We start from the raw sequence: 13,608 nt of genomic DNA on the forward strand, positions 1-13,608 counted from the left end.
TTGAAAGGGTTCAAATACACAAAAATGCTGAAAAACCAAAGAATTTGTTGGACCTGAAGAACTTTTCTGAAAAACAGCGGGCATTTTAACTGTTCAGGACTAACAAGGGACTGATGAACAACAATCACTAAAAAACAAAAAACAAAACAAAACAAAAAAAACAGCTGTGAATCATTCAGGTAAAAACACAGCATTAAGAATTAAGTGTATGTAAACTTTTGAACATTTTTATAAATTCAACTATATTATTTTCTCTTGTGGACTATGTAAACATCTTTTATGTGAAATATCTTATTTAGATCAGTATGATTTGTATGATCTCTGTTATTTTGATCAAATAATTACTATATTTCAGATTCTGCAAGCTGTATGTAAACTTTTGTCTTCAACTGTGCATTCACAGATAAATTATTTATACCAATCACAGCAGTATTCCATTAAAAAAAAATTTAAATGTGCATTTTGATTTCATGGTGACTTATAAGCCAAATGGCTATTCTGGCAAAAGCAAGGAGAGTCAGTAATGGCACAAACACATGGGCAGTTGAATAAACATCCTGCTTATTGGGTCGATGCAATAGGTGTTACATTTTCATCAGTGGTGCTATTGAGAAAGGAGATAAATTCAGTAACAAAGCAACAACTGCCCTACTCACATGCAGGTTGTAGTGAGTGTGACTGACAGCAGCTCCTGGGGTTTATAGTAGAGGTGTCTCAGGGGCCCCGTCTGAAACCTTTGGTCCCCCATGATCCGTTTTCCCAGAATGCCCTGTAGAAGCTCTAACCTCTTGGGCTCCGAGTGTGTTTACTCTGAGTTAATGAATGAGCTAGTGTTGGAGTGAAAGTGAGTGAGTAAATACTAATCACATCCCTTTCCTCCAAAATAAAGCCTCCAATTCGCCCCTTTCCTGTTTGCTTTTATTGCCCTTTAGTTAAATCACCAGTAATCATGCTTTTAAAAGCCAGTCAAGAGACAAACCACAGGTTAGGAAAGAAATGCTCGACTAGCGCTGCCAGAAAAACACGAGAGGGGGAGGTTTAGTGTGCGAGGAGCGTAAAGCCAAAGTTGAGGTGTCATATGTGATGTCAAACTCTCACTTCTCCAACAATGCCAGTTGAGTAAACACACACAAATGGTACGACTGAGGGAATCAAGAAAGAGAAAGAGAGAAAGGAGGGGCCGTCCTTACTTGCTCTTCTAAGCGGGAGTGAGAGGAGGTCCAGAGGGAGGAGGCAAACGGGGAGAGCAGGATCGAGAAAGAGAGTGAGGAAAAGAAGTGGCGCTCTGTTTGCGGAGCAATCTTGGACCATGCTGTCAGGCAGCTCTGTGATCTGGATTGGGGCGCTGCTTCTGGGGCTGAGCGGGGCGTCTGACTTCCAGCACCATGGATATGAGGAGATGGTCAGGGCTCTTTTTGCTATCCAAAGCGAATGTCCCTACATCACTCGCATCTACAGCATCGGTCGCAGCATAGAAGGAAGGCACCTATATGTCCTGGAGTTCAGTGATAATCCTGGCATCCATGAAGCATGTGAGTCTTTTCTTTACTCTTGTACCAAGGCATTACATTCCTCACCCATATAGCTCAAGCGAACTCTAGCATGTTCCCATTGAGGCTCCCAGAGCTGATTGGTGAAGTAATGATTTGGCTTTGATTGCATAATTTGAACTGTTTTCTAAGAACAGCACTTCACAGAATTGTTGAAAAAAAGCTTTGGCCGGTTATTCGCGGAATTGTCTGGCCAGCCAATGTTGACCGTCAACTTGATTTATCTTGTTGCTTCTCAAACACTCACAAACAGTAAATTGCATCTAGAAATGGACAGTAATGGCTTTAAGGGGGAGTACATGCCTGGAGATGTGGTGAGTGTTACAGAACATCAGTCTTATCATTGATCTAAAACAAGAACATTCCCACTGGATAGACTCTTTATAGCTCAATTGTTTCTCCTAGAAACAGAGAGCAAATGGACACTTCAGCTTCTCAGATGATTCTATTGAGAACAAGCCCTCATTAATCTTGCATGTGTCTCTTCTAGAGTTCCAAAAGAGAACAATCTCTCAAACTGTTCTCAGATTGACCAAAATTTGGAATCAAGACTTAGAAACTCATCAAACTCTTGAGAAAACCACATTTTCTAGGCAATGCTATCCATAATCATTTTGTATGTCAACAGAATTTTAGGAGAATCATCTGATACTTCAATGGAAAATATCTTAGATCTCCAATATATCTTATGAGATTCGCAAATGCAACTGCTACAGTCAAATCTTCCTTTTTTGTTCTAGCCTGTAGAGCTTGTGCCTTTGTTCACTCAAATTCAAAACACATTCCGCTCTCAGCTACTGCAAGTAGTTAAGATCCATCAACAAAAGGAGTTAATAAATCAGCTTACGAAAGCAAACAAATCTTTGCCATCAGATGTAAAGATCTGCTTCTCTTGGCAATATGCGTACAGAGGTAAAACCTCTGAGAGAATTCCAGGATGTATACATGTTCCTCATGGAGTACAAAAACAGGAACCGGTACAGCAGAGTGGGCAAAATTTGTTGTGACCTGACCCTTTCAATTCTGAAACAATGTTCACGTTTCATGCATTAATCTCAGGGTCACTTGTTTAGTGACTTTTTTGAGTGGAGGCACAGCACTGCTAATTTAATTATTTGATGATTAATGGGAAGACCGTGATGAGTCTGCCTGCACACAGTGGCTAATTAGATTTGCGATCTCTCCCGTCACTCACTTCCGCATCAAAAAAAGAACAAACGGAAATCTGCTGGTACTTGTTAGAAGAGATAATTGTGAATAATGAGCTGACAACTGGCTGTGAGACAGGAATTTCGATGAGAGCGGCCTGCTGCGCTGTTAAACACTCAAAAAGCTTTTTGTGGGAGGAAAATTATGAATTTGAATTCATTCATATTTGATACTAGCATTTATGGCGTCCTCTTACTCAACCGCATGCCACAATGTAGAATGATCTCATTTGGTTTAAAGTGATAGATCACCAAAAATTCTGTCATAATTTACTCATTCTAATGTTGTTCCATAATTTTCTGTGAATAAAAAATAATGTGTTCCTCATATAAATGTCTTATATATGACTCTGGACCACAAAACCAGTCATAGGTTGCAATAGTATATTTGTAGAAATAGCCAACAATACACTGTTTGGGTCAAAATGATCATTTTTACTTTTATGCCAAAAATCATTAGGATATTAAGTAACGATCATGTTTCATGAAGACATTTTGTAAATTTCCTACTGTAAATATATCAAAACTTAATTTTTGATTAGTAATATGCATTGCTAAGAATTTAATTTGGACAACTTTTTTCATAATATTTAGAATTTTTTGGCACCCTTAGATTCCAGATGTTCAAATAGCGGTATCTCGGCCAAATACTGTCCTATCCTGCAAACCATACATCAATGAAAAACTGATTTATTCAGCTTTTAGATGATGTTCAAATCTCAATTTAAAAATAAATTGACCTTTATGACTGGTTTTGTGGTCCAGGGTCGCATATGTCTTAAAAAGACAAAAGAATGAGCTAATTTTATAGTGTTTACTGGAGATAATTTGCTTCATATTGCATATTGGCTCTGAATTTATGTAGTTGCTTCTTCTGAACTGCTTCATATGCATGTATAGAGGTTGTTTGCTTGCATGCTGTTCACGGATGTGACCCTGTGACCTCATGTCTTCCTGACTGGCGGTCACCTGACCTGTGTTTTTCAGTGGAGCCCGAGTTCAAGTACGTAGGGAACATGCATGGGAACGAGGTGCTCGGCAGGGAGTTGCTCATCTACTTAGCCCAGTTCCTGTGCGAGGAATACCGGGCAGGAAACGAGCGAATCACGCACCTCATCCACGACACACGGATCCACATTCTTCCTTCAATGAACCCAGATGGATATGAAGTGGCAGCCAGGCAGGTATACAGCCCTTAGTAGCTAATCTACATTGTAAAACAAGTATTTCTAAATGCATGACCAACAGCTCATGGTGCGAACGCGATCCATGCATATGTATACACTTATTTATTCAGTGTGGCAGCTGTGGCGTGGGAGTGTAGTAAGTCTCTGGTGGCCTCCGGGTTTGTTATGAAGGAATCAGCCGTATCCCAGAGTGCATTGTTGGCTTTCTTCTGAGACTAATTACCACCAGAAGATAACATCTAAATATAAAACAATGACAAAAATACACTTTTTTAAACAAAGCATCCATACGCAGACTGTACAACATTCACACATCTAGAATGCCAAATTACAGTAATACAGACTCCTTTTTGATCTTGGAGACTAATTATATGTCCAGCAGTAAATGGTGGTTAAATGTGGCCACACACACCCAGTTATCAAGCGTCTCGCTGGACCAGACATGAACTAGTGGAGAAAACCACCTCAGCATCAGACAGGATTTTTTTTACATGCTCTAGTTGGCTTATGCAATACACACAAACACAATAAACCACTTGAGGTATAAGTTTGAGACCTGAGATACTGAGAATGTTAAAAAGGGTACTTAAAGGATAGGAAATTATGTGCTTTTTCTCTGATTTGCAGGGTCCGGAGTTCAACGGCTACTTAGTGGGACGTGGAAACGCAAAGGAGGTGGACCTGAACCGCAACTTCCCTGACCTAAATGCTCTCATGTATTACTACGAGAAGCACAACTGCCAAAACCACCACCTGCCACTGCCAGACAACTGGGAACTACAGGTGGGCAACAATAAATGTCACATACACTGCTATAGGAGAAGACACACTGTCTGTTCAGAATGAGATGAGTGGGAGAGACCAGTCAAGCAATTAGTTATGGAGCTTGTGTACCAATTTTTGCAGAAATTAGTTTGAACAATAAAAGTTGAAGTCAAAAGTTTGCATACACCTTGTAGAATCTGCAAAATGTTAATTATTTAAAAAAAATCATATAAAATCAAATGAAATCATATAAAATGCATGTTATTTTTATTTAGTACTGACCTGAATAAGATATTTCACATAAAATACATTTACAAATAGACAAGAGATAATAATAGAAATTATAATAAAAAAAATTAGCCTGTTCAAAAGTTTACATACTTGATTCTTAATACTGTGTTATTGCCTGAATAATCAATAGCCGTGTTTTTTTTGTGTTTGTTTTGTTTAGTGATAGTTGTTTGTAAGTCCCTTGTTTGTCCTGAAAAGTTAAACTACCTGCAGTTATTCAGAAAAACAAAGTCCCACAAAGTCTTAGTGTATTTAAACCTTTTGCAACATCTTTTCACACTGAGGGCAACTGAGGGACTCATATGCAACTATTACAGAAGGTTCAAATGCTCACTGATGCTTCAGAAGGAAAAACGATGCATTAAGAGACAGGGGTATAAACTTTTTAACAGAATGAAGATGTGTACATTTTTCTTATTTTGCCTAAATATCATATTTTTAAGTTAGTACTTCCCTTCAGAAGCTACATTTACATAAGTAAAATTTACCCTGTTCTTCAAATTAAAAAAGTTTTCAGTACAAAATAAAAAAATAACATGCATTTTCTATGATCTCTTTTATTTTGGTAAAATAATTAGAATTCTGCAGATTCCGCAAGGGGTATGTAAACTTTTGACTTCAACTGTATAATAAAATATTGCCTTACAAAATACATATATATACTTTTTTATAATTTATAATTTTACTATAATGTAATAATAGTAAAATATAATTAATTACATTTAGCAGATTCTGAATCGGTATGTTAAATTATTTCCTTGGGAATTCAAACATCATATTTATTTTGGAGAAAAATCTGTGGAATGACAATAAATAAAAATCTAAAATTACCCAAAATATTTAATAATTAAATAAACATAATAAGAAATGTGTAAAACCTGAAATACCAGGATGAATCCCAGATTCAGATATCTGTGGGTCGTTCTGCCAATGACATAGGCAACCTGATCTCATGACAAAACCATACCTGTGAGAACTTTTTTAGCCAGATGCAAAATACGTACTGTCAAGTACATGTACTTTCGTGACATTCAATTTGAAATGTCCACTGAATGGCGCTAAATAAGTGTATGTTTTTTTCCCTGGAACAGGTAAGGTACATATGGTGTGACATTTTAAAAGTAGCGTACCATCTGCACTACATCTAAACCTACCCAATAGTATGAACAAAAGCAAATGTGACGTAAGCATGCCATTTTCACTTGTTTTTCGATCTCTCATCTTTCAGCTCTTTCATCGTGAGTCATGTTTTTCACAGGATTTGTACCCAAAGATTACACATTCTAAGTCCAATTCTGTGCCAGCTGAGCTACCGAGTGAGCTTGTTACGTTCGGAAAGCAAAACATATGGAGCTGTAATAACTGTACGAAAATGATTACAAGTACTCAGTGTTTTACCGTCTCTAGTGTTCATTTCTGTTGGAAACTGCAGTGATATGTACTTATTGGTACGTATTTCACGTCTTGCCACAGCTACATTTTGTCATGAGATCAGGTAGGACATTGTTGTTGCTAACATCACGCTCTACCAGTGGAGCTACGGGAACTTTCAGTTTTCATGGCTTTTTATTGCTTTAACAATAAACATACACATTCCAATCTAAAGTTAAAATACAGGATAAAGCCAGTATCCTGCATTGCGAAGAAAAACATTGTTTTTACAGTTGGACAGCACAATTAAGCTCTCCATTAGTCTGTCAGTAACCCACCCAGCTCTCATTCTGTTATCTATCAACCGCCAGCAGGCACATCTTTCACAAAATAGAGCCTGTGTAAATGTACTGCTGTTAGTCTTCATGAGCTCTGAATATTTTGGTTAGCCTTTCACAACTTGCTGAGTAATATAAAGGCAGTCTCATGTGTGAGGATCCATGGCATCCATCATGATTTAGGAATGCTGCAAGAAAATCTTGTGGTTCAGTGGAAGCAGGAACATCTGACCCTTAGAAGTTCACAAATATGCTTATTTGAAACTGGCAGAGAAATAGTACCAAATATTAAACACTTCTTTTTGATTTTATGTAATGAAATGAAAGAATTGCCAGACTTTTGGAGCCCGTCAGAATAATATAATCCATTTAAACAGCTCTTTCCAGGAACAACTCTTTATTTTCCTCAGTCTAAAATGAGAACTCCAGCTTTGGAGAAGTAAGTATGTCTACTGGCAGCCAAACGTCCCTCAGGACAACAACAGTCATTTCTCTATGAGTCAAGAGCTGTCACTCTCACATCAAACCCTGTTTGTGACCCTCTGACCCCAGCATGGGCTTCGCACTACACAGAGCTAAGCAGGGCGAAAAACATCTGTATGAGTTCACAGCATGAAACCTGACTCTTCAATGACAGCTGAGGCCAAAGGGACCCTTGGATGTTTATATATACAGATCCATGCATAATAAATACAGAGTCTCCTCAAAACAGAGCACAAACGGGATCAATACCCAGCAGCCATCTCCAAGGAGCCGGCTAGACTTATCTTACTTAATACAACAGGGCCACGTGGAGGTTTATTATCATCTCCTGTGGGATATATTACCACATGTCAGATTTCTTAGATAACAGAGCTGAAGGAATATTCCAGAAAGGCCGTAAAGACGCTGTTGGAGTGTCACGGCACAAAAACTTCAGACAAAAGCTGAAATAGTGCACACAGCATGCGTTTTTTTCTGATCTGAAATATTTTCTTTGTATTCTTGGTTCTTGCAGGTTGAGCCGGAGACTTTAGCGGTGATAAAATGGATGGAGAATTACAACTTTATTCTGTCGGCTAACCTCCACGGTGGAGCTGTAGTCGCTAATTATCCTTTCGATAAGTCTCGCGAACCCCGGATAAGAGGCAAAACGTCATACTCAGCTACCCCTGATGATAAAATATTCAAAAAGGTATGTTGGTTCTATATTTAAACACTAAAAGAGATGTTACTCAACCATATGTCATTCAAGATGTTCATGTCTTTCTTCAGTCGAAAAGAAAGGTTTTTGAGGAAAACATTCTAGGATTTTTCTGCGTATAGTGGACTTTATTTGTAGCCAATCGGTTGAAGATGCAAATTGCAGTTTCAGTGCAACTTCAAAGGGCTCTACACAATCCCACCCGAGGAATAAGAGTCTTATCTAGCAAAATGATCGGTCATTTTCTAAGATAAAATACAAATTTACATACTTTTTAACCACAAATGCTCATCTTGCACTAGCTCGAACTCACACATTACATAATGTGATGTAGTTTGAAGTACTGACTCAATGTTTACAAAGTGAACGCGCAAAGAAAGTCAAACGCCCTTTACAAAAAAAAAAGTAAAACAACAATGTTTTTCTCCGTACCATACCTTTTATAAACGAAGTACACAGACAAAGAACTAACCGCTAACTATTTTTTCAGAAAATGGCCGATCGTTTCACTAGATAAAACTCTTATTTCTAAGCTGGGATCGTGTAGAGCCCTTTAAATCTGCATTGAAACTGCAATTTAGACCTTCAATCCGTTGGCCACCATTGAAGTCCACAACACTCTTAAAAATTAAGATGCTTTAAAAAGGTTCTTCACAGCGATGCCATAGAAGAACCATTTTTGGTTCCACAAAGAACCATTCAGTCAAACGTTCTTCAAAAGAACCATCTCTTACTTATCTTTTTATAATCTGAAGAACCTTCTTTCTTTTGTGAAACAGAAAGGTTCTTCAGATGTTAAAGGTTATTTATGGGACCATTTAGACAAAAAGGGTTCTTCTATGGCATCGTAAAGCACCTTTATTTTTTTAAAGGGTATATGGAGAAAATTCCTGGAATGTTTTTCTCAAAAAAACTTAATTTCTTTGCGACTGAAGAAAGAAAGAACATCTTGGATGACAGGTGAGTAAATCATCAGGAAATTTTCATTCTGGAAGTAAACTTCTCCTATAAGTATATAATTTTCTACTTCTAAAAAGTTTAATGTCCAGAAAGCAAGCCTTTTCTACGTTTATTTTCCTGAAGAAAGTGTAATCACTGTGGCACTATCAAATCAATGGTGTGTTTTTTGGGGGGGCGGGGCTATCTTTTAGCTTGACCAATGACAGATGGGAGGAGTGTTTGTGAAACCTGTTTGAAATCAATCATTAATTTTGCAACTCCATTTCATGACACTTTTTCCAAAGAAACCCAAAATCCCAATAATACCAGCCAAATTAGATCAATTTAGACTAACAACCCAGCTTAGACTGATTTAAGATGTTTTAGTTTTTTCCCCACCAGAGTAATTAGACTCTGAAAATCACACACTTCAACTAATGAAAAGTTGGCTGTTGTTTTCTCCCCCAATTCTCTGGTGAATATTTACAGATTTTTGTGTTTGTGCTCTATGTGTGTGTAGTTGGCAAAGACGTACTCCTACGCCCACAGCTGGATGCATAAGGGCTGGAACTGCGGCGATTACTTTGATGAAGGAATCACAAACGGAGCCAGCTGGTACTCTCTGTCTAAGGGTGGGTTATATTTTACATACCACAGTTCTTGTTCAATTACTTCAACAAGGCTTGTGGCTTTGTCTCGTCTAGAAGCCCTGTAATTTAGCTGAAATATGGGAATTACAAGCACTTTTATCTTAAAAGAAACAAGATTGTTTTCTAGTTTAGAGCTTTTCACTAGTAAATGTGCCAATCAGAGATTAACGTCTTGGGGCAATATTCAAAATTGATTTTAAAATGAATTTAACATTTGTGACCCTGTACTACAAAACCAGTCATAAGTCATAAGCTTTCCATTGATGCATGGTTGGTTAGAATAGGACAATATTTGGCCGAGATACAACTAATTGAAAATCTGGACTCTGAGGGTGCAAAAAAATCAAAATATAGAGAAAATCACCTTTCAAGTTGTCCAAATGAAGTTCCTAGCAATGCATATTTCTAATCAAATATAAGGTTTTGATATATTTAGGTTTTAATATTTTCATGGAACTTGATCTTTATTTAATATCCTAATGATTTTTGGCATACAGTGTATTATGTTTATGAAATGTTATTGAATTTTTGACGCCAACCCTGGTTCATTTCTGACCCTTGCCAACACTGTGCTGTATATAATATATTTTTAATTTGTGATTTAATGAGAATTATTGCTCTGTGTCTCTAAAGGAATGCAAGACTTCAACTACCTCCACACAAACTGCTTTGAAATCACTTTGGAGCTCAGCTGCGATAAGTTTCCTCCAGCGACGGCTCTCGCCAGTGAGTGGCTGGCCAACAGAGAGGCTCTGGTGTCCTACATGGAGCAGGTGAGGAACTCCTCTTCTCACATTTGACTGTTTCACTGCCTGTAATGAAACAAGTAGAAGTTCAAACCCCATTTCTGCACTCAAAACATGTAGCAAATAGAGAGCCAGCTTTGTGTTCAAAAGCAAACAACTAAAAGGAGGCCAGTATTCTAGCAAACGCAGGTAAGAAGGACAAATTGGTTCTCCATGGCACTAACAGGTAATGAACCTGTCCCTAGACACTTATAATGTGAAATTGATATGGAGCTTCAGGGGTCTCGTTGTGAGTTCAAGTAACAGTACACTCCTCACCAGCACATTTAAAGTAATGGATGGAATCGGTTTACCACTTTGAGTGCAGTGCCTGACCGTAACCGAAAGCTTAATTGACATATATCTGGACTGTCTTCTGCCCTCCAGGTGCACCATGGGATTAAAGGCATGGTCTATGATGAGAACAACAACCCAATTAGCAATGCCGTGATCTCGGTGGCAGGCATAAACCACGATATCACCAGCGGTGAGAGTTGTTCTATATTTAAAAGCTGATTCTGTATATGTTTTACAGGAGAGGTTTACTTCTAGAATGAAAATTTCCTGATAATTTACTCACCACCATGTCATCCAACACTGTAAAAAGATTTCACGAGTTTCAACTTAAAAACTTAAGTTCAGCAGCTGCCTTAAAATTTTAAGTTAAATCAACTTAAAACTGCAAGTCATTTTAACTCACTGCAATAAAATTAGTTTGAAATTACTTGTATTTTAAGTTGATGTAACTTAAAATGTTAAGGCAGCTGCTGAACTTATGTTTTTAAGTTGAAACTGGTGACAGCTTTTTACAGTGAAGATGTTAATGTCTTTCTTTCTTCAGTTAAAAAGAAATTAAGGTTTCTGAGGAAAACATTCCAGGATTTTTCGCCATATAGTGGACTTAAAATTTAGCCAATGGGTTGAAGGTCCAAATTTCAATGCAGCAGTTTCAGTGTAGCTTCTGAAGGGCTCTACACGATCCCAGCTGAGGAATAAGGGTCTTATCCAGCGAAACGATTGGTCATTTTATAATAAAAATAAAAATGTGTATACTTTTTAGTCACAAATGCTCATCTTGCACTAGCTTGCATTACGTAATCACGCACATGGTGTAGGTGCAAGTACCGACCCAGTGTTTACAAAGCAAACATGCAAAAAAAGACAAACCCCCTTCACAAAAAAAAAGTAAAACAACGATGTTGAGCGATTTTGAAGTTTTTTCGCTCTACCCTACCTTTTTGAACCAAAGTACACAGATGAAGAACTAACCATCCGTGACCTTTCCAACATGATTATGTAGCTACACTCTTAAAAATAAAGGTGCTTCACGATGCCATAGAAGAACCCATTTTGTCTAATTGGTTCCATGAAGAACCTTTAACATCTGAAGAACCCTTCTGTTTCACAAATGGTTCTTTTTGCGAAAGAAGGTTCTTCAGATTATAAAAAGGTAAGAAAGAGATGGTTCTTCAAAGAATCTTTGACTGAATGGTTCTTTGTGGAACCAAAAATAGATCTTCTATGGCATCGCTTGAAGAACCTCTTAAAGCACCTTTATTTTTAAGAGTGTATATGTGGTTAAAAAGTGTACAAATTTTAATTTTTTAAAGAAAATTACCATTTGTTTCGCTAGATAAGACCCTTATTCCTCGGCTGGGATTGTGTAGAGCCCTTTAAAGCTTCACTGAAACTGCAATTTGGACCTTTAACCCGTTGATCCCCATCAAAGTCCATTATATGTACAAAATTCTTGGAATGTTTTCCTCAAAAACCTTAACTTCTGAAGAAAGAAAGACATGAAGTGAACTGAACTTCTCCTTTAATTTGTCATTTAACATATCTGATGTTGTTTCAGGAACGGATGGAGACTATTTCCGTCTGCTAATGCCGGGTACCTACATAGTGACTGCTTCTGCACTAGGATACCAACCTTTTACCAGCACGGTAACAGTTGGACCGGCTGAAGCTGTACAGGTGATAAACAACATCTGAAATACACTATTCAGTCATTACTGACTTGTTTTCAATAATAGTCTAACATTTTTTTTTTTTTTTCCAGTTGCATTTCTATTTGAAAGTTCAACCAAAAGGAACAAACTTGAACGTTAAACCTTATCCCAACAAGAAAGGCTCATCAACAGCTAAAATTCCTCCGACCAACCTTGGCCCGAGATAAAGAGCAAGAACTCTTCCCTCAACATAGACAAAACAAGTCTTTGCTTTTTAAACATGAAGAACAACAAAGGGAAAAATGGACACTCACTGTGACAAACCTCACTTTACTATGTCATGTAGTTTTTTCTGTTTGTATAATTGCATAAAAGAGTGTTTTTCATTGTGAAATCCATATTTTGCTCTCATGTTCGTGAGGAACGTATATATATATGTCTTATAATGACTTGGATTATAAGGAACTGGTATAATGTACTGTAAACAAAAGATATTTCTCTTTCTATGAGAAATTAATCATAGATTAATAGAGACATTTAGATGGACTATTACTGGAAATTATATCTGAAAATGATAAGAGGCTGATCAGTATAAGATTAATTATCTCATTTGGATAATAATAATAAAATAAACATTTTATCATTTGAAATATACTAAGATTGGTCTTTTTATCTACTCTTTTTAAAATGTTTAATGTTTGATGTAATAAGCATGTGTGAATATTTATACAAATGTACTGCAATTTTTTAATAAGGTACTGTATATACGCTTACTGTGATAAAACATATTTTTCACATTACCACATTTTCTTCATATGATCTTTAAACGTGAATATATGATGTTTCATTAAACGAGGCGTATTTTAGTTCATCATTTGCATGCAAAGTACAGATTTACTGAAAATCACATAAAGGACTTAAGCTCTTTTTCTAAAATGTAAACTGCTAATGTGGCAGATAGAAAGAAATAGATACAGTTGAAGTCAAAAGTTTAAATACACCTTGCAGAATCTACAAAATGTTGATTATTTTTACCAAAATAAGAGGGATCATACAAAATACATGTTATTTTTTATTTAGTACCGACCTGAATAAGATATTTCACATAAAAAGACGTTTACATATAGTCCAGAAAATAATAGTTCAATTTATAAAAATGACCCATCTAAAAGTTTACACACACTTGATTCTTAATACTGTGTTGTTACCTGAATGATCCACAGCTGTTTTTATTTTATTTTATTATTATTATTTTTTTAGTGGTAGCTGTTCATGAGTCCCTTGTTTGTCCTAAACCGTTAAACTGCCTGCTGTTCTGAAGAAAAATCCTTCACGTCTCACAAATTCTTTTGGTTTTTCACCATTTTTGTATATTTGAACCCTTTCCAACAA

At 36.8% G+C, this 13,608-nt stretch overlaps 1 protein-coding gene across 1 annotated transcript; it reads left to right on the forward strand.

The window, feature by feature from the left end:
• Positions 1 to 389: 389 nt before the first annotated feature.
• On the forward strand, positions 390 to 12,874 carry cpn1 (carboxypeptidase N, polypeptide 1). The gene is made up of 9 exons (XM_073828120.1): positions 390 to 1,532; positions 3,746 to 3,942; positions 4,573 to 4,728; positions 7,708 to 7,884; positions 9,353 to 9,464; positions 10,116 to 10,255; positions 10,655 to 10,754; positions 12,123 to 12,241; positions 12,327 to 12,874. Exons 1-9 carry the CDS (start codon positions 1,310 to 1,312, stop codon positions 12,441 to 12,443), a joined length of 1,341 nt encoding a protein of 446 aa, XP_073684221.1. The 5' UTR covers positions 390 to 1,309; the 3' UTR covers positions 12,444 to 12,874.
• Positions 12,875 to 13,608: the final 734 nt, after the last annotated feature.

This window comes from Garra rufa, chromosome 22, assembly GCF_049309525.1.
Source record: "Garra rufa chromosome 22, GarRuf1.0, whole genome shotgun sequence".
Classification (NCBI taxonomy): Eukaryota; Metazoa; Chordata; class Actinopteri; order Cypriniformes; family Cyprinidae; genus Garra; species Garra rufa.

Excerpts from the sequence above, each read along its gene's own strand:
- cpn1 (XM_073828120.1), top strand. The coding sequence starts at position 1,310 with ATGCTGTCAGGCAGCTCTGTGATCTGGATTGGGGCGCTGCTTCTGGGG. Across the intron at positions 4,729-7,707 it reads CAGACAACTGGGAACTACAG|GTTGAGCCGGAGACTTTAGC; the intron begins GTGGGCAACAAT and ends TGGTTCTTGCAG. Across the intron at positions 10,256-10,654 it reads TGGTGTCCTACATGGAGCAG|GTGCACCATGGGATTAAAGG; the intron begins GTGAGGAACTCC and ends TCTGCCCTCCAG.